Source organism: Pongo abelii, chromosome 20 (assembly GCF_028885655.2).
Source record: "Pongo abelii isolate AG06213 chromosome 20, NHGRI_mPonAbe1-v2.0_pri, whole genome shotgun sequence".
NCBI lineage: Eukaryota > Metazoa > Chordata > Mammalia > Primates > Hominidae > Pongo > Pongo abelii.
The window spans coordinates 60,759,832-60,778,989 of record NC_072005.2 but is presented as its reverse complement, the minus strand read 5'-3'; the positions used below and the strand labels follow the sequence as shown (position 1 = coordinate 60,778,989).

At 45.6% G+C, this 19,158-nt stretch overlaps 1 protein-coding gene across 2 annotated transcripts; it reads left to right on the top strand.

The window, feature by feature from the left end:
- The first annotated feature begins 4,750 nt into the window (after positions 1–4,750).
- On the top strand, positions 4,751–10,835 carry LILRA5 (leukocyte immunoglobulin like receptor A5). 2 transcript variants are annotated; one of them, XM_003779253.4, is made up of 7 exons: positions 4,751–4,948; positions 5,344–5,428; positions 5,595–5,630; positions 5,817–6,101; positions 6,249–6,551; positions 10,162–10,212; positions 10,361–10,835. In XM_003779253.4, the coding sequence occupies exons 1-7, from the start codon at positions 4,946–4,948 to the stop codon at positions 10,495–10,497; spliced, it is 900 nt and encodes a 299-aa protein (XP_003779301.2). In that variant the 5' UTR covers positions 4,751–4,945; the 3' UTR covers positions 10,498–10,835. The 2 variants fall into 2 exon arrangements, with proteins under 2 accessions (XP_003779301.2, XP_002829785.2); XM_002829739.6 differs by lacking the exon at positions 5,595–5,630.
- The last annotated feature ends 8,323 nt before the right edge of the window (positions 10,836–19,158 follow it).

The following is a 19,158-nucleotide window of genomic DNA, read 5'->3' as shown; positions in this document are numbered from 1 at the left end:
CACCAGGCTGATTCTTCCCTAGTTCTTTTAGTTGTGATGTTAGGTTGTTAATTTGAGATCTTTCTAACTCTTCGATGTGAGTGTCTGCTGTTATAAATTTCTATCTTAACACTGTCTTAGCTGTGTCCCAGAGATTCTGGTAGATTGTAACTTGGTTTTCATTAGTCTCAGATAACTTCTTTTTTCTGCTTTCATTTCATTATTTACCCAAAAGTCATTCAAGAGCAGGTTGTTTAATTTCTATGTAATCATATGTTTTTTGAGTGAGTGATTATCTTAGTTTTGAATTTTATTTGTATTGTGCTGTGGTCTATACAAGTAGTTGTTATGATTTTGGTTCTTTTGTATTCACTGAGGATTGTTTTATGTCTGCTTGTGTGGTCAGTTTTAGAGTATGGGCCACGTACAGATGATAGGAATGTATATTTTCTTGTTTTTTGGGTAAAGAGTTCTGTAAGTATCGATCAGATCCATTTGGTCCAGTGTTGAGTTCAGGTCCTGAATATCTTTGGTAATTTTCTGCCTCAATGCTCCATCTAATACTTTCATTGGGGTGTTGAAGTCTCACATTGTTATTGTGTATGAGTCTAAGTCTCTTTGTAAGTCTCCAAGAACTTGCTTTATAAATCTGGGTCCCCCTGTATTGGGTGCATATATATTTAGAATAGTTAGGTCTTCTTCTTGAATTGAATCCTTTACCATTATATAATGCCCTTCTTTGCCTTTTTTGATCTTTGTTGGTTCAAACTCTGTTTTGCCTGAAATTAGAATTGCAATGCCTGCTTCTTTCTGTTTTCTATTTACTTGGTAGATTTTTCTCCATCTCTTTATTTTGAGCCTATGGATGTCATTGCATGTGAGATGGGTCTCTTGAAGACGGCATACCAATGGGTCTTGCTGCTTTATCTACCTTGCCATTCTGTGCCTTTTAATTGGAGCATTTAGCCCATTTACATTTGAGGTTAGTATTGTTATAATGTGCATTTGATCCTGTCTTTGTGTCATTAGCTGTTTATTATGCCAACATGATTGTGCAATTGCTTATAGTGTCACTGGTTTGTGCACTTAAGTGTGTTTTGTGGTGGCTGGTAATGGTCTTTCCTTTCCATATTTAGTGCTTCTTTCAGGAGCTCTTGTAAGGCAGGTCTAATAGCAAATTTCCTCAGCATTTGTTTGTGTGATAAGGCTCTTATTTCTCCCATGATTATGAAGCTTAGTTTGGCCAGATATGAAATTCTTGGTTGGAATTTCAGAATGCTGAATATAGGCTTCCAATTTCTTCTGGCTTGTAGGGTTTCTGCTGAATGATCTGCTGTTAGTCTAATAGGTTTCCCTTTGTAGGTGATCTGCCCCTTCTCTCTAGCTGCCTTTAACATTTTTCTGTTTCATTTTGACCTTCGAGAATCTGATGATTATGTGTTTCATGGATGATCTTCTTTTGAATTATTTCATAAGGGTTTTCTATATTTCTTAAATTTTAATGTTGAATTCTCTAGCTAGACTAGGGAAGTTCTCATGGATTATATCCTAAAATATGTTTTCCAAGTTGCTTCCCTTCTCCCCATCTCTTTCAGGGATGCCAATGAGTTGTAGATTCAGTCTCTTTATATAATCCCATATTTCTTAGAGATTTTGTTCATTTCTTTTCTTTTTTTAAATTTAACTTTGAGTTCCTAGATAGATGTGCTGAATGTGCAGGTTTGTTACATAGGTATACATGTGCCATGGTGGTTTGCTGCATCCATCAACCCATCATCTAAGTTTTAAGCCCCACATGCATTAGGTATTTGTCCTAATGCTTCCCTCTTCTTGCCCCCATCCCCCAACAGGCCCCGGTGTGTGGTGTTCCCCTCCCTGTGTCCATGTGATCTCATTGTTCAACTCCCACTTATGAGTGAGAGCATGAGGTGTTTGGTTTTCTGTTCTTGTGTTAGTTCACAGAGGATGATGGTTTCCAGCTTCATCCATGTCCCTGCAAAGGACATGAATTCATTCTTCTTTATGGCTGCATAATATTCCATGGTGTATATGTGCCACATTTTCTTTATCCAGTCTAACATTGATGGGCATTTGGGTTGGTTCCAAGTCTTTGCTATTGCAAATAGGGCTCTTTGCCCACTTTTTAATGGTGTTCTTCATTGCTGTTTTTTGAGTCGAGTTCCTCGTAAATATTGTATATTAGTCCGATGTTGGATGCATAGTTTGCAAATACTTTCTCCCATTCTGCAGGTTTTCTGTTCACTCACTCAGTTTGATTATTTCTTTTGCTGTGAAGAAAACTTTTAGTTTAATTAAGTTCCATTTCTCTGTTTTGACACTTGTTCTTTTGAGGTCTTAGTCATAAATTCCTTGCCTCAGCCAATGTCCAAAACAATTTTCCATAGTTTTTTTTCTAGTTTCTTAAAAAAATAGTTTCACGTCTTACGTATAAGTGTTTAATGCATCATGAATTCATTTTCATATATGGTGAAAAATAGGGGTCCAGGTTTATTCTTCTGCATACGGCCAGCCAATCTTCCCAGCAGCATTTATTGATAAGGGTGCCCTTTCCCCAGTGTATGTTCTTGTCAGATTTGTCAAAGATCAGCTGGCTGTAGATATGTGGCTTCATTTTGGGGTTCTTTATTCTGTTCCATTGGTTTATATGTCTTTTTTTTTTTTCTGAGTTGGAGTCTCACTCTGTTACCCAGGCGGGAGTGCAGTGGTGCAATCTCGGCTCACTGCAACCTCTGCTGCCCAGGTTCAAGCAATTCTCCTGCCTCAGCCTCCTGAGTAGTTGGAATTACAGGCACCCATCACCATGCCTGGCTAATTTTTTTGTTTTTTTAGCAGAGACGGGGTTTCACCATGTTGGCCAAGCTGGTCTTGAACTCCTGACACCTCATAATCCACCTGCCTCAGCCTCCCAAAGTGCTGGGATTAGAGGCATGAGCCACTGCACCCAGCCTGTATGTGTATTTTTATACCAGTGTCATGCTTTTTTGGTTAGTATAGCCTTGTAAACTTTGAGTGAGTTAATGTGATGTCTCTAGCTTTGCTCTTTTTGCTTAGGATTGCTATGGCTGTTTGGGCTCTTTTTTTGGCTCAATGTAACTTTTAAGGTTTCTTTTTCTAAGTCTGTGAAAAATGAAGGTATTTTTGTAAGGATTGCATTAAATCTGTAGATTGCTTTGGGCAGTGTGCTCATTTTAATCATAGTAATTATTCTGATTTATGAGAATGGGATATTTTTCCATCTGTTTGTGTCATCTACAATTTCTTTCATCACTGGTTTGAAGTTTTCCTTGTAGAAATCTTTCACCTCCTTGGTTAAATATATTCCCAGGTATTTTATTTTTGTGCACCCACTGTCAATGGGATTGCCTTCTTGACTTGGTTCTCAGCTTCGTCATTATTGGTGTACAGAAATGCTACTGATTTCTGTACGTTGATTTTATATCCTGAAACTTTACTGGATTTCTTTATCAAATCTAAGAGTGTTTTGGCTGAGTCTTTAGGGTTTTTGAGGTATAAGATAATATCATCACGAACAGAAATAATTTCACTTTTTTTTTCCAATTTAGATGTGTTTTATTTCTTTGTCTCGCCTGATTGCTCTGGGCGAGGACCTCCAGTACTACGCTGAAGAGTGGTGATGATGCACATCTTCGTCGTGCTCCAGTTCTTAGGGGGAATGCTTTCTACTTTTCCCTGTTTGCTATATTGGCTGGGATTTCATCACCTTTGGCCTTTAGTAGTTTGAGGTATGTCCCTCTGTGCCTTGTTTGTTGAGAATTTTTATCATGAAGGGATGCAGGATTTTATCAAATGCTTTTTCTGCACCTCTATGACATAATCATAGAGACTGAAACCAGAATCCTCTCATGTCCCAACCCCTCATGTCTTAATCTAGTCTGAAACCAGAATCCTCTCATGTCCCAACCCCTCATGTCTTAATCTAGTCTAGACATGAACCGTGACTGAGCCTGTCCCATGACCCAAGCATGGCTGGCCCTCACAACCGCTGTGATGAGAGAGGTTCATGACAACAGGCTCCACACAGGGAAACTGAGGCTCAGAGATGAGACAGTACTGCCCAAGATCACACAAGCCGTAGATAATAATCAGGAATGACATAGAAATCACCTCCCCACTGGCCGGGTGCGGTGGCTCACGCCTGTAATCCCAGCACTTTGGGAGGCTGACGCGGGTGGATCATGAGGTCAGGAGATCGAGACCATCCTGGCTAACATGGTGAAACCCTGTCTCTAATAAAAATACAAAAAAATTAGCCAGGCATGGTGGCGGGTGCCTGTAGTCCCAGCTACTCGGGAGGCTGAGGCAGGAGAATGGCATGAACCTGGGAGGCAGAGCTTGCAGTGAGCCAAGATTGCGCCACTGCACTCCAGCCTGGGCAACAGAATGAGACTCTGTCTCAAAAAAAAAAAAAAAAAAAAAAGGAAGAAATCAACTCCTCACTCAGCAAACCAGAGCCCAAACCTAAGTAATGTACCCACAAAAATTAAAAAATAAATAGATACATAAGAATGAAAATTTTAAAACAAAGCCTAAGTAATTACTCTGAAAATGTTGAACACGGATTGAGGTGTAGAGGGAAGCCCAAAGAAACAGAAGGCACAGTGGAGGCAGAAACGATTCAGAGGTTTGTTACTGGAGGTGGGGTGGAGGTGGACACTGTTGCAAAAAAAAAAAAAAAAAAAAAAAAAATTAAGGGAAGTACAAGAAACAGAGTACTATTGGTTAGAAAGAAAACACTCCAGGGCCACTAAAGGGTCATGATTTCCTCCCCTATTTCCCTGCATCACTCCTCTGTGCTCATTGCCACACGCAGCTCAGCCTGGGCTACACAGCCAGGTGTCAGGTGCGTCTCTGCTGATCTGAGTCTGCCTGCAGCATGGACCTGCATCTTCCCTGAAGCATCTCCAGGGCTGAAGAATCACTGACCATGGTAAGGACCCCGCAATGCTGAGCTCATGGACGGGCTGAAGGAGGGAGGGAGACCCCATGGGGAGGCTCTGAGAGGGAGGAGGTCACCCTCGCCTGAAAGGGGCTGACTCAGGAAGGCACCGGGTCTATTTGCTGTTGTGTCCCGGCTCTCAGTGAGATAAAGATAAATCAGGCGACAGTGGCCCGGGGGAAGGGAGACCCCATTTCTGTCTGAAATGTCTGCAGAGAGCCTGGTGCCTGTAGTCCCAGCTACTTCACTTCAGCCCTGAGGAAATGAGAGCCAGGCTCCTGGGGAGGGCCGTTCCCCTTTCTGTGGGCTGAGAATGAGAAAATCCTATGACAAGAAGAACCCAGCCTCCGAGCGGCCACACTCTCTGTGTCTCTCTGTCCTGCCAGGCACCATGGTCTCATCCATCTGCACAGCTGCAGCCAGTGGGAGGAGATGCCGTGAGCCCTGCCCTCATGGCGCTGCTCTGCCTCGGTGAGATTGGAAGCCTCAGGGAAGGGGCACCCTAGTCTGGGAGGGACCCCACCCCATAACCAGGCCCTCGTCTATCAGGAAACTCCAGGGTGTTAGGAGGTTCCCAGGCAGGGGAGGGCCTGCCCAGGCTTCAGAGGCAAATCCCTCACAGGGAACTCTCTTCCAGGGCTGAGTCTGGGCCCCAGGACCCACGTGCAGGCAGGTGAGTCTGTCCCCAGCTGTCCCAGGTCCCTCCTCCTCACTGGGGACAAAGGGCCACCCATGGGCAGCTGGGAGTGGAGACCGCAGTTCTGGGTGACTGATGGGGATGTCTGGAGGGTCCTGGGGCTGAGAGCTGGGATCTGAGGGGTGGGGAGGTCTTAGAGCCCAGACTCTGATTTCCATCCAGGGAACCTCTCCAAACCCATCCTCTGGGCTGAGCCAGGCTCTGTGATCAGCCGGGGGAACTCTGTGACCATCTGGTGTCAGGGGACCCTGGAGGCCCAGGAATACCATCTGGATAAAGAGGGAAGCCCAGAACCCCGGGACACACAGAACCCACTGGAGCCCAAGAACAAGGCCAGATTCTCCATCCCATCCATGACAGAGCACCATGCAGGGAGATACTGCTGTTACTATGTCAGCCCTGCAGGCTGGTCAGAGCCCAGCGACCCCCTGGAGCTGGTGGTGACAGGTGAGAGGACACTCCAGGGTCCCAGCCCCAGGCTCTGCCCTCGGGAAGGGGGTCGGCTCTCAGGGGCGTCTCCCTCTCACAGCCCAGCCGTGAGGATGATGTGGGAGGTGTGAGCCCCATTTAACACGGTGCATCCTTCTCTCCTAGGATTCTACAACAAACCCACCCTCTCAGCCGTGCCCAGCCCTGTGGTGACCTCAGGAGAGAATGTGACCCTCCAGTGTGGCTCACGGCTGAGATTCGACAGGTTCATTCTGACTGAGGAAGGAGACCACAAGCTCTCCTGGACCCTGGACTCACAGCTGACCCCCAGTGGGCAGTTCCAGGCCCTGTTCCCTGTGGGCCCCGTCACCCCCAGCCACAGGTGGATGCTCAGATGCTATGGCTCTCGCAGGCATATCCTGCAGGTGTGGTCAGAACCCAGTGACCTCCTGGAGATTCTGGTGTCAGGTGAGGAAGCCACAGCCTTCTCTAGTACAATTTAGGGAAGCCAGACAGGTTGTGGAGAGCCTTACCTGCAGGGCAGCCCCTGCTAAGAAAGAAAAAAAGGGGAAGGAGAACACAGAAATCCTAGGGACACAAATTCAGGTTGAGAAAAACAGAGCAAGGGCCAGGCGCAGTGGCTCACGCCTGTAATCTCAGCACTTTGGGAGGCCGAGGCAGGTGGATCACCTGATGTCAGGAGTTCAAGACCAGCCTGGCCAACATGGTGAAACCCCATTTCTACTAAAAATACAAAAATTAGCTGGGCGTGGTGGCACACACCTGTAATCCCAGCTACTTGGGAGGCTGAGGCAGGAGAATCGCTCAAACCCGGGAGGCGGAGGTTGCAGTGAGCCAAGATTGTGTCATTGCACTCTGGCCTGGGTGACAGAGCGAGACTCTGTCTCAAAAAAAAAAAAAAAGACAAAGACAAAGAAAAACAGAGCAACGGAGACTCCAGAAGGAGGTTTATAGGAGGAACCAGCCCCTGCAGTCCCGGCTCCTTTTTCCTTCCAGGTGTGTCTAGAAAGCCCTCCCTCCTGACCCCACAGGGCCCTGTTGTGGTCCCTGGAGAGAACCTGACCCTCCAGTGTCACTCTGATGTTGGCTATGACAGGTTTGCTCTATACAAAGAGGACAGACATGACCTCCTCCACTGGCCGGCAGCCCCAGGCTGGGCTCTTCCAGGCTGACTTCCCCCTGAGCTTGGAAGTGACCCCCAAATCCCCCTGATTTCTGACCTTGTGGGGCATCTGAGATGTGGCTCATCCTAGACCTAGAAAAGCAGCTCCCATCACTAACCCTAAGACCTGGTCTGCTCTTGCCAATAGCTATGCCTCGCAAGGTCTAGAAAGCCAAGAGGGGCAGCTGCAGGTACATGTAATCGTATCCATCAGTGCTGGGGTCTGAGATTCGTGAGATGAAGTCACAATATTATGAGAAAGCAAAGACGTGTAAAAACCCCACTGTTTAGAATCTCCCCTCTCTCACACATCACACGGAGTGTTTCAGATTTTCTACTAAAAACCATGCAGCTTTACAAGACTCCCAGGCCCCTACCCTGTCCTGTGGGATGAGTGATGAGTAGAGGAAGGAGAACAGACCTGGTCAGCAGGATTTGGGGTCCAGGCCTGACTTGGAACATGGGGAAGATGCTGGGGCTGATGGAGGAGGAAGAGAGGCAGGCGAGTTGGACAGAGGACAGACGGACGCTCCCTTGGCAGCTCTCACTTCTCATTTCCATGAGAACCTGAGGATGGAGCCCCTCACCCACACCTGCGGGGTCCCTGAGCCCACTCAGGACAGGGGAGGAGGCCGCTCAGGCCTCAGTGGGATCTGACTGTGATGAGGCTGGAGTCCACGCCAGACCTGCTCCTTTAGAGAGAAGCACCCCTGCTGTGGGTGCCACTCACAAGGCCCCTCTTGTGCTCACCTGGAGGCCTCTGTGCTCAGGACACCCCTGAGACAAAGGAGGGGCCGCGCACCTGCTCCCTGGAGGAAGTTAGGAACTTATTCACAGCACATCTTGTCTGCTGTTCATTGCTACTCTGCATTTTCTGGGCATACTTGTCTATTTTTTCTCTGTTCTTCTGAATCTTTTAAAACAATATTTGAATATTTAAATTTGTCTCTTTAAGATATATGGATTTATGATTTAAAAATGAGTAATTCCACTCCCATTGTCCTGGGGTCATAATTCAATATTTACATTTGCTGTATAAAATTAGTTGTTAATAGCAAGTATTTCTATTATTAATATATAAAATTGAAGTTTATTAATGAAGTTAATAAGTGTTTTCAAGTTCCGTTCATAAGAATGTGTACATTTAGTCTAATTTAAATAATTCTTCAACTACTTTAATTATTTTTAAGTGAAGTATTTGATTCATGTATATTTCTTTTTTTTGTTTGTTTGTTTTTGTTTTTGAGATGGAGTCTTGCTCTGTCGCCCAGCCTGGAGTGCAGTGGCGCGATCTCGGCTCACTGCAAGCTCCGCCTCCTGGGTTCACGCCATTGTCCTGCCTCAGCCTCCCGAATAGCTGGGACTACAGGCGCCCGCCACCATGCCCGGCTAATTTTTTTGTATTTTTAGTAGCGATGGGGTTTCACTGTGTTAGCCAGGATGGTCTCGATCTCCTGACCTCGTGATCCACCCACCTCGGCCTCCCAAAGTGCTGGGATTACAGGCGTGAGCCACTGTGCCCAGCCTGATTCATTTATATTTCTAAGTAAGATATACACATGAGAAAGCTTTTAGTTTGAGTATATTCATTTAATTTCATTTTAGCTTGCTATAACATTTTTCCCTTTCAATTATCTTTCAACTGATCTCCCCAAATTTACTGATAAAATTTATATTAACTATAAGAAAATTGAAATTTTATTTTTTATTTCTAAACTGCATATCAATTTTTGTCACTTCAAGTATTAATATGCATGTAACTGCATCTTAAATAAATATCTAAAGTTTTACATATATACATATTTATGTATGGTTATATGTTACGTCTGAATATAACTGTAGGTATATCTGCATATATTTTTTATATGTATATCTACATGCTTAATATATTTGACATGGAGGGCTTTTACATGTTTGTTATTGGTCTTCTCACCTAGATTCACACTTTATAAAAGCAGAAATTTTTGTTTGTTTGTTTGTTTGTTTGAGATGGAGTCTCTTGCCCTGTTGCCCAAGCTGGAGTGCAATGTCATTACCTGGGCTCACTGCAACCTCTGCCTCCTAGGTTCAAGCGATTCTCCTGTCTCAGCCTCCCAAGTAGCTGGGATTACAGGCAGGTGCCACCATGCCCAGCTCATTTTTTTATTTTTAGTAGAGACGGGGTTTCACCATGTTGGCCAGGCTGGTCTCGAACTCCTGACCTCGTGATCTGCCTGCCTTGGCCTCCCAAAGTGCTGGGATTACAGGCATGAGCCACCACGCCTGGCCCTAAAAGCAGAAATTGTTTTATGAGCCTCTGTAACACCATACACACACACACACACACACACACTTATATACATACATATCTATATGACTGACTATATGAATAATTAGCTGACTAGAGACTTACTGTATGATGAAACACCAGGTGAGGTGGTTGAGGTGGCATGAAGGGGAGGCAGCTGTTTGTGCTTCTGACATTCAGGAGCCCCTGAGGACCAACCCCTCCTCCATGGAGCCTGGGTCCTCAGCTGGTGGATCCGTGAAACTCTCGTCTCTGGGGGAATTGGCTTATGTGCTCCTGTGTCCCAGGCTGCATGTAGGAGCACAAAGCGCTCAGTAACTTCTGGGGGCCACTTTCCTTGCAGATCCTGAGCTTTCATGGTGCAGGAAAGCTCTTTCCCAAATGACTCAGGAGCAAAGTTTAAATTCAAAGAACAAAGGAAAGCTGAAATAATTCAGTGAGGAGACTGGAGGGAACCCTGCTCCAGCAGAGGGATGGTTTATGGAGGAACTCCATAAAAGTCACGTTGAGAGGCATAGGGAACTAGGAGAATGCAGAGCGCAGGGGAGAGGCTGGGCCCAGATCTCTTCAAGAACTTCTCCTTCCCATTCCCCTGTTTTGATTTTCAGGAGCAGCTGATAACCTCAGCCCGTCACAAAACAAGTCTGACTCTGGGACTGGTGAGTGAGGAGATGCTCTCAGTTATGGAACTGGCACAGAGGGTCAGGTCCTGTCAAGATGATGCGGGTGCCCTGGGGGGACATCTAGGGGTCCTGGGTGATATTGATCCACCCTGACCTCTGCGACCTCTTTGTCCACCATCCCCAGCCTCACACCCCCGGGATTACACAGTAGAGAATCTCATCCGCATGGGCGTGGCCGGCTTGATCCTGGTGGTCCTTGGGATTCTGATATTTCAGGATTGGTACAGCCAGAGAAGCCCCCAAGCTGCAGCTGGGAGGTGAACAGAAGAAAGGACAATGCACCATTGAATGCTGGAGCCTTGGAAGTGAATCTGATGGTCCTAGGAGGTTCGGGAAGACCATCTGAGGCCTATGCCATCTGGACTGTCTGCCGGCAATTTCTTTCTTTCTTTTTTTTGAGACGGAGTCTTGCTCTGTCGCCAGGCTGGAATGCAGTGGCGCAATCTGGGCTCAGTGCAACCTCCGCCTCTCGGGTTCAAGTGATTCTCCTGCCTCAGCCTCTGGCAATTTCTAGAGGGAGGAATGGGTGTTTGAGTGCGGGGACACTGGTCTGGGGTGATCCATGGAGGACCATTAAAATATGACACCTTTCCTTTCTATTAATGTTGACTTCCCTTTGTTGGGTTCCCTTCTCTTCCCAGCCCGAGACATGAGGCTACATCCCACATGGCAGGCAGCGCTGGGTCCACATCTCCGCACACCTGCATGCTCTGGTCCTTGGCGTGTCACACAGTCCACTTCACTTCTCATTATCACACTCCCTGTGTGCTTTACTGAGCCTCCATCTCTTCAGTTCAGAGTTCCACACCTGAACCAGTAACTAAATCCATGGGAGAAGATCACATCCCCTCCAGGAAAAGATAAATCCAAAATGGCATCCTAACCTCCTGTCTGCAGCCTTCAAGCCCCATTCACTCTTTTTTTTTTTTTTTTGAGATGGAGTCTCGCTTTGTCACCCAGGCTGGAGTGTAGTGGCGCGATCTCGGCTCACTGCAACCTCCACTTCCCGAGTTCAAGTGACTCTCCTGCCTCAGCCTCCCAAGTAGCTGGGACTACAGGTGCACGCCACCATGCCAAGCTAATGTTTGTATTTTTAGTAGTGACAGGGTTTCACCATGTTGGCCAGGATAGTCTCGATCTCATGACCTCATGATCTGCCCGCCACAGCCTCCCAAAGTGCTGGGATTACAGGCGTGAGCCACCGCGCCCGGCATATAGTGATTGGGTTTCATCATGTTGGCCAGGATAGTCTCGATCTCCTGACCTCGTGATCTGCCCACCTTGGCCTCCCAAAGTACTGGGATTATAGGCGTGAGCCACCGCACCCGGCTTGTAGTGATAGGGTTTCACCGTGTTGGCCAGGATAGTGTCGATCTCCTGACCTCGTGATCTGCCCGCCTCGGCCTCCCAAAGTGCTGGGATTACAGGCGTGAGCCACTGCGCCTGGCCAAAAAATTTTTTTATTATAATTTAAGTTCTGGGATACACGTGCAGAACGTGCAGGTTTGTTACACAGATACACACGTGCCATGGTGGTTTGCTGAACCATCAACTCATCATCTACATGAGGTATTTCTCCTAATGCTACCCCTCCCCCAAACCCCCACCCTCCAAAAGGCCCCAGTGTGTGATGTTCCCTCCCCGTGTCCGTGTGTTCTCACTGAAACTCTCTTCTTTCTCATTTCATCTGCATCTTGTTACTGGGCCATGAGAATAAGCAGCCCGACTCTCTGTTCAGCCTGGGAACCATCCCACTGCTCTGTCGCACCACCTGCTTCAGGATGATGGATGACATGTGAGATCAGTGAACTCATGAGCAAGGGCCCACTGCTGCGCTTCAGCTGCAGTGAAGTGAGTTTCTCGATCAGAAACAGTGTTGAGTGGAAGACTGATGGTGGATAAGTCAGTCTTGAATGAAAACTTCTCTCTCACATTCCAAGATCCCTGAGACCTTAAACTCCTTCTTCTACAGTAAAACAAGTCAAGTATGGCCCTCTGAGTTCATTGACTGTGGGCCACCTTTGGCTCCGTGTCTCAGCCAATCAACCAGAAACCCGCAGTCAACGAAAAGTGTCGGACCCTATAAAATATTTTAAGAGATTTATTCTGAGCCAAATATGAGTGACCATGGCTCATGACACAGCCCTCAGGAGGTCTTGAGAACATGTATCCAAGGTGGTTGGGGTGTTGCACCTGAGCGAGTTAGAGAAAACACCACACTTTAAGACGAATTAAGAGTCCGTTTATTAGCCGGCGACCAAGAGATGGCTAACGTTCAAAATTCTCTTGGCCACGAAGAAGGGGCTAGATTTTCTTTTATACTTTGGTTTAGAAAGGGGAAAGGGGGTCTAGTTAAAACAATTTTACAGAAGTAAAGTAGGCAAAAAGGTTAAAAGGATAAATGGTTACAGGAAAGTAAATAGTTCCAGGTGCAGGGGCTCTAAGTCAATTACAAGGTGATAGACGCGGGGCTTTGGGCATTATCAACCAGACGAATTCTTGGGAACTGAGGATATAGGTTGCCACAATATCTTATCAGTTAATTGCATTCTTGGGAGTCAGCTTGCAAAAGTTAAGTCCTTGAGGAAGGGGCTGCCAGTGAAATTGCCAAGATGGAGTCTGTCTGGTTCTCTTAGCTAAGGGAGAGTCCATTCAGGTGGAAACAAGGCTAGGTGATTAAAGGAAAAGGAGTCTAAAAACAGGGTTAGTAAAAACGAGGTTGGGCATTACAGGGGTACAGCTTGGTTTTATACATTTTAGGGAGGCATGAGACCTCAATCAAATACATTTAAGAAATACATTGGTTTGTCTCAGAAAGGTGGGACAACTCGAAGCAGCAGGCAGGGTGCGGGGCTTCCAGCTTATAGGTAGATTTAAAATTTTTTCTGGTTGAAAATTGGTTGAGTTTATCTAAAGAACTGGGAAGGATAGAAAGGAATGTCTTGGTTAAGATAAAGGATTGTGGGCCGGGCGCGGTGGCTCACACCTGTAATCCCAGCACTTTGGGAGGCTGAGGTGGGCAGATCATGAGATGAAGAGATCAAGACAATCCTGGTCAACATGATGAAACGCCGTCTCTACTAAAAATACAAAAATTCGCCAGGCGTGGTGGCGGGCGCCTGTAGTCCCAGCTACTCGGGAGGCTGAGGCAGGAGAATCACTTGAACCCAGGAGGCAGAGGCTGCTGTGAGACGAAATCGTGCCACTGCACTCCAGCCTGGTGACAGAGCAAGACTCCACCTCAAAAAAATAAAATAAAATAAAAATAGAACAAAATAAAAATAAAGGATTGTGGAGATACAAGTTCTCTTTTGCAGAGAAAGCCTTCATGTAATAGGCTTCAGAGAGAAGAGGATGCAAAGTGTTTCTTATCAGACATAAAGTCTGCTGACATTAATGCTGGAGAGGCACACTTCCCGTCATGGCCTGAAACAGTCTCTCAGGTTACATTATTTTTATTTTTATTTTTATTTTTGAGACAGAGTCTCACTCTGTCGCCCAGGCTGGAGTGCCGCAGCACAATCTCGGCTCATCTCAACCTCCACCTCCCAGGTTCAAGTGATTCTCCTGCCTCAGCCTCTGGAGTAGCTGGGATTACAGGCATGCACCACCATGCCCGGCTAATTTTTCTGTTTTTAGTAGAGAGGGTTTCGCCATGTTGGCCAGGCTGGTCTCGAACTCCTGACCTCAGGTGATCCACCTGCCTCGGCCTCCCAAAGTGCTGGGATTACAGAGATGAGCCACTGCACCCAGCGTCAGGTTAAATTTTAAGAGCCCTGGCTGAGGAGGAAGTTCATTTAGATGGTTGAGGGGGTGTAGAAGCTTAGTTTAGTTTACACTGTTGAAACCACTTCTAGCTCCTCAAGATGCACCATTAACTGTAACAGCTCACTTCCTCCAAATTCACTTCTAACACTGGGGCAAATTGTTTCTGCTTTGTTCTTCCTTTTCTTCTCCTTTCCAGCCTGCCTTTTGTGAAAAGTTCTCAGAATTGAATAATATTATCTGGGAGTCAAAACCCTAAGGCTGTCAAGAAACAAATCCCAGCTGAGGCAGGAGAATAGGGCCTGAAGGCAGGGAACCTAAGGACTTCCTAGAACTAAATCAAATGGAAACACTTCAGCTATGACAGGAAATAGCCTCTTCATTTACATGGGGTGTACATTGAGTAAATGACTTTGTAACTTCAGCCTCTTCATTTATATAGGGTGTTCACTGAGTAAATGACTTTGTAACTTCAGCGTCTTCATTTACACAGGGTGTACCCTGAGTAAATGATTTTGTAACTTTACTTCATCCTCTTCACTTACATATGAGATACACTTAGCAAATGACTTTGTAACTTTATCTTCTTTATTTACATAGGGTGTACACTGAGTAAATGACTTTGTAACTTTACTTCATCCCCCTTATTTACATAGGGTGCACCCTGAGTAAATGACTTTGTAACTTTAATTCATCCTCTTCATTTACATAGGGTGTTCACCAAGTAACCAGTGGAAACCTCTAGAGGATATTTTAACCCCTGAAAATTCTGAAACTGGGCTCTTGAGCCCCCTGTGCTCAGGTCTGCTCCCACCCTGTGGACTGTATCTTCGTTTTCAATACATCTCTGCTTTTGTTACTTCATTCTTTCCTTGCTTTGTTTGTGCATTTTGTCCAGTTCTTTGCTCAAGATGCCAAGAACCTGGACACCCTCCACTGTTAACACAGCCTTATTCTCACCCACCTTTTGCCCCCCTGCAGACCTCAGCATCCTAATCTGCTATATCTACCTGGTCTTCCCCAGGCATCTCAGATAAGTGTTCCCTTGCTTATTTCCCTCGCATAATCTTACTGTCTCTCTCTGTTTCTATCTTTCTGTTTTTCTCTATCTCTATCTCTCTGTTTCTGCTTCTCTCTCTTGCCCAAACCTTTTCAGTCAATTATAACTGATAGCTACTAAGTAGTTTTCAGTAATTTGAACCTTTCGCAAATGTTTTTCTGAGATCATCTCAAATCCCTACGGAAACACTGTTACTGTACTTACTGATGAAATGATAATCACTTACCAGCAAAAAGATGACCTCATGGTGTCCCAAACCTTTATCTCAAGGATAAGATGCCTCCTTTTGCACAGTGCTCAGACCGTGACCACAGCAGCTACTGCCCCATCAAGGAAAGGCATTTGGTAAGTGGGCCTTCTTTTTAGGCAGAGAACTATATGCTTAGAGAAGTAGAATATTTGTTACAAAAAGTATTGTGTGGACATGTCAGTATGTTTCTCCTGCCGTCAAAACTGAGCATAGAAAAAACAGACATGTGGTTGACCGGGCGCAGTGGCTCATGCCTGTAATTCCAGCACTTTGGGAGGCCGAGGCAGGTGGATTATGAGATCAGGAGATCGAGACCATCCTGGCTAACACAGTGAAACCCCGTCTCTACTAAAAAAATACAAAAAAATTAACCGGGCGTGGTGGCGGGCGCCTGTAGTCCCAGCTACTCAGGAGGCTGAGGCAGGAGAATGGCGTGAACCTGGGAGGTGGAGCTTGCAGTGAGCCGAGATTGTGCCACTGCACTCCAGACTGGGCGACAGAGCAAGACTCCGTCTCAAAAATAAAAATAAAAATAAATAAAAAATAAAAATAAAAAAGAAATATAAATGAATCAAAGACTTCATTTAAAAATAATTAAAGTAGTTGAAGAATTCTTTAAATTAGACGAAATGTACACATTCTTATGAACAGAACTTAAAAAAAAAACCAGACATGTGGCAGGGATATTTTCTGGGAGTTCCTGGGACAGAATAACTCCAACCTTCCCACCCAGGGCTAAGGGCATGTCTTGCTTACCTTCTCTGTCATGGCGCATCTGAAATGGGCTCTCTGAATGAATATGCCAAGCCTCACAGTCTTAGCTCTCCTGCTTATCAGAGGGGTAAGAGTATGCTCAGCTCCTGGCTCCTGCTCACATACCTGTGGTCTAATGGCAACTGCTGCTTAGGACATTTAAAGGATCCATGGTGGTAGCATGTAGTGCTTTGGCTGGCCATGGCTGTACACCTCTGAAAACTTTCTGTAATGCAAGCAAAACCGTACACTTTCATCTCCTCTCTTATGCACTCTGGGGAACAGGATGCACTTTATTTCCCAATAATTTATGTCTCTAGACAATTTCTGAGATCAGTGTGAAGAAAGTAAACTCTACCTTCTATTTAGAGAGAGAGAAATATCCTTCTTACAAAAGGTGACTAAGAGTTGTCAAGGCTTAGGGAGCAGGAATAATCAGGAATTATAAATGCATTCATGTCCAATAAAAGCAACTCTGAAACTTAACCATATTTAAAAGTGCTTTCTTAGCCCCTGTCCCTTTTCATCCGTTCCCGATCCATTGGGATCTAAAGCCAGAGCTTTTCAAAACTGTTGCTCCTCTCAGCCCTTAAGCATTGAACACATGGTTTGTTCTGATGGCTAAGATCCCAGCCACAGAGGATAAGGATTTTCCTGTCACTCTCCCAGAGAGTAAGATGTGCCTCAGCTAGCTTCTAATTGTGCCTCCATAAAAATCACTTTGACAAAAGAAAAAAGAAAATGCCTTTGTTTTTTCATGAATGATTGCAGTTATAAAAGCACACGTAAGGTGGGCGCAGTGGCTCAACGCCTGTAATCCCAGTACTTTGGGAGGCCGAGGCGGGTGCTGATGTGGGTGGATCACGAGATCAGGAGTTTAAGACCAGCCTGGCCAAGATGGTGAAACCCTGTCTCTACTAAAAATACAAAAATTAGCCTGGCATGGTGGCACATGCCTGTAATCCCAGCTACTCGGGAGGCTGAGGCAGGAGAATCGCCTGAACCCGGGGAGGTTGCAGTGAGCCCAGATCGCGCCACTGCACTCCAGCCTGGGTAACAGTGAGACTCCGTCTCAAAAAAAAAGGACATGTAAGACCCATCATCACAGCTAATCTAGGATTCACAAATATTTTCTTGTCTCCTTTATTTACCATAATTTTGTCGTTCTTATTCTTGCCCTATTGGTTTAGTTTAGTAGAATTTACTTATATTTGACTAATGAAGGAGGCATCTGGGTAAAGTGTGGCTGGGTGAAGGCCGAGAGTTGACCCACCTACTCACACCTGCACACACATGCACGAGTATGCATACACTCACATTCACACATGCACATTTGCACACATATGCACACACCCACATGCACACACATGCACACACACACACATCAGGAGAGCCCCAAGTCCGCCACAAGCTGGGACATGTTGGTATCCCCACTACACTCACAGCATCAGATGCTGTCCCTACTTAGACTAAAACAGAAAATCACTCTGTGAGACACTAGGGAGCAAGATCATCTCATTTAGCTTAATTTGTGTGCATGTCTTCTAAAAAGAAACAGTAACGCTCATGTGCTCATGTATATACCCATACATGCACGCATATGTGGCATATGTGCACACATATATACCCCCACACACATGCACACATGCGCACACATACCCACACACACATGCACACACACACACACCCCCCACACACATGCACACACACACATATATACCCACACACACATGCACACATGCACACACACATATACACACACATGCACACACACATACCCACACACAGGCCCACATGGGCATGCACACATAAACACGCACACATACACATATGCACATGCACATATATACTCACACACATGCACACATGGGCGCACACATGTATACACACACATATGCACACACCTATATACCCACACACATGCACACACATATATACCCACACACACGTGCATACATGGGCACACACATATACACACACGTGCACACACATATATCCCACACACACGCACACATGTACACACATATATATCCACACACATGCACATGCTCTCACACACATATACCCACAAGCATGCACATGTGCACACACACACCCACACACGCACATACATTACCCACACACATGCACTTGTGCACACACATATACCCACACACATGCACACACAGACACATATACCCACACATACACACACGCATATGCACATATATACATGCACACACACATATACCCACACTCATGCACATGCTCACACACCCACACACATGCACACACTCACGTATATATACCCACACACATGCACACATGTGCACACACGTGCACACACATATATACCCACACCCATGCACATACACACCCACACACATGCACACACGCACACACATATACTCACACACATGCACATGCACACACACATACCCACATGTGCACACACGTACATGCATAGCTATACACACGCACACACCCCCACACTCATGCACATGCTCACACACCCACACACATGCACACACTCACATATATACACCCACACACACACATGCACTCATGTGCACACACTCACATATATACACCCACACACATATATACCCACACACGCCCATGCACACACCCACATATATACCCACACACACACACGTGCTCACACACATGCACTCTCACACACACACATATACCCACACAAATGCACACCCTCACACACACACATACACATACCTGTACCCACACACACACATACACTCACACACACTAACACATACCTCATATACCTTCACTTGCACGCAGTACTATTTAATTTTTCAGTTGTTAATTTCTTAAGGGGTGGAGTACACCTCATTGGGTTTTTAATGATGCTTCAATGAAATAAAACAGTTTGTTCCATAGAAAATGCCAGATAAATGCTGACTGTTGTTATCGTTTCTCTCTGTTTTCGATGTATATATATTTTGGCTTTTTTTTTCCTAACATAAAAAATAATTTACAGGCCCTTTTGTAAACTGCATGTTCACTTAAATATTCTATGAAGTTAGCCTGCCCCGTTACCCTCCTGCAACAACCACTCATAGGTTGTCGCACATCCCACTCAGCACACGCCTTC

What these genes read in the sequence shown, in the direction of transcription:
- LILRA5 (XM_003779253.4), top strand. An exon ending in CCTGGAGCTGGTGGTGACAG is followed by an intron (nt 6,102 to 6,248) that starts GTGAGAGGACAC and finishes CTTCTCTCCTAG; the next exon opens with GATTCTACAACAAACCCACC. An exon ending in CCTGGAGATTCTGGTGTCAG is followed by an intron (nt 6,552 to 10,161) that starts GTGAGGAAGCCA and finishes TTTGATTTTCAG; the next exon opens with GAGCAGCTGATAACCTCAGC.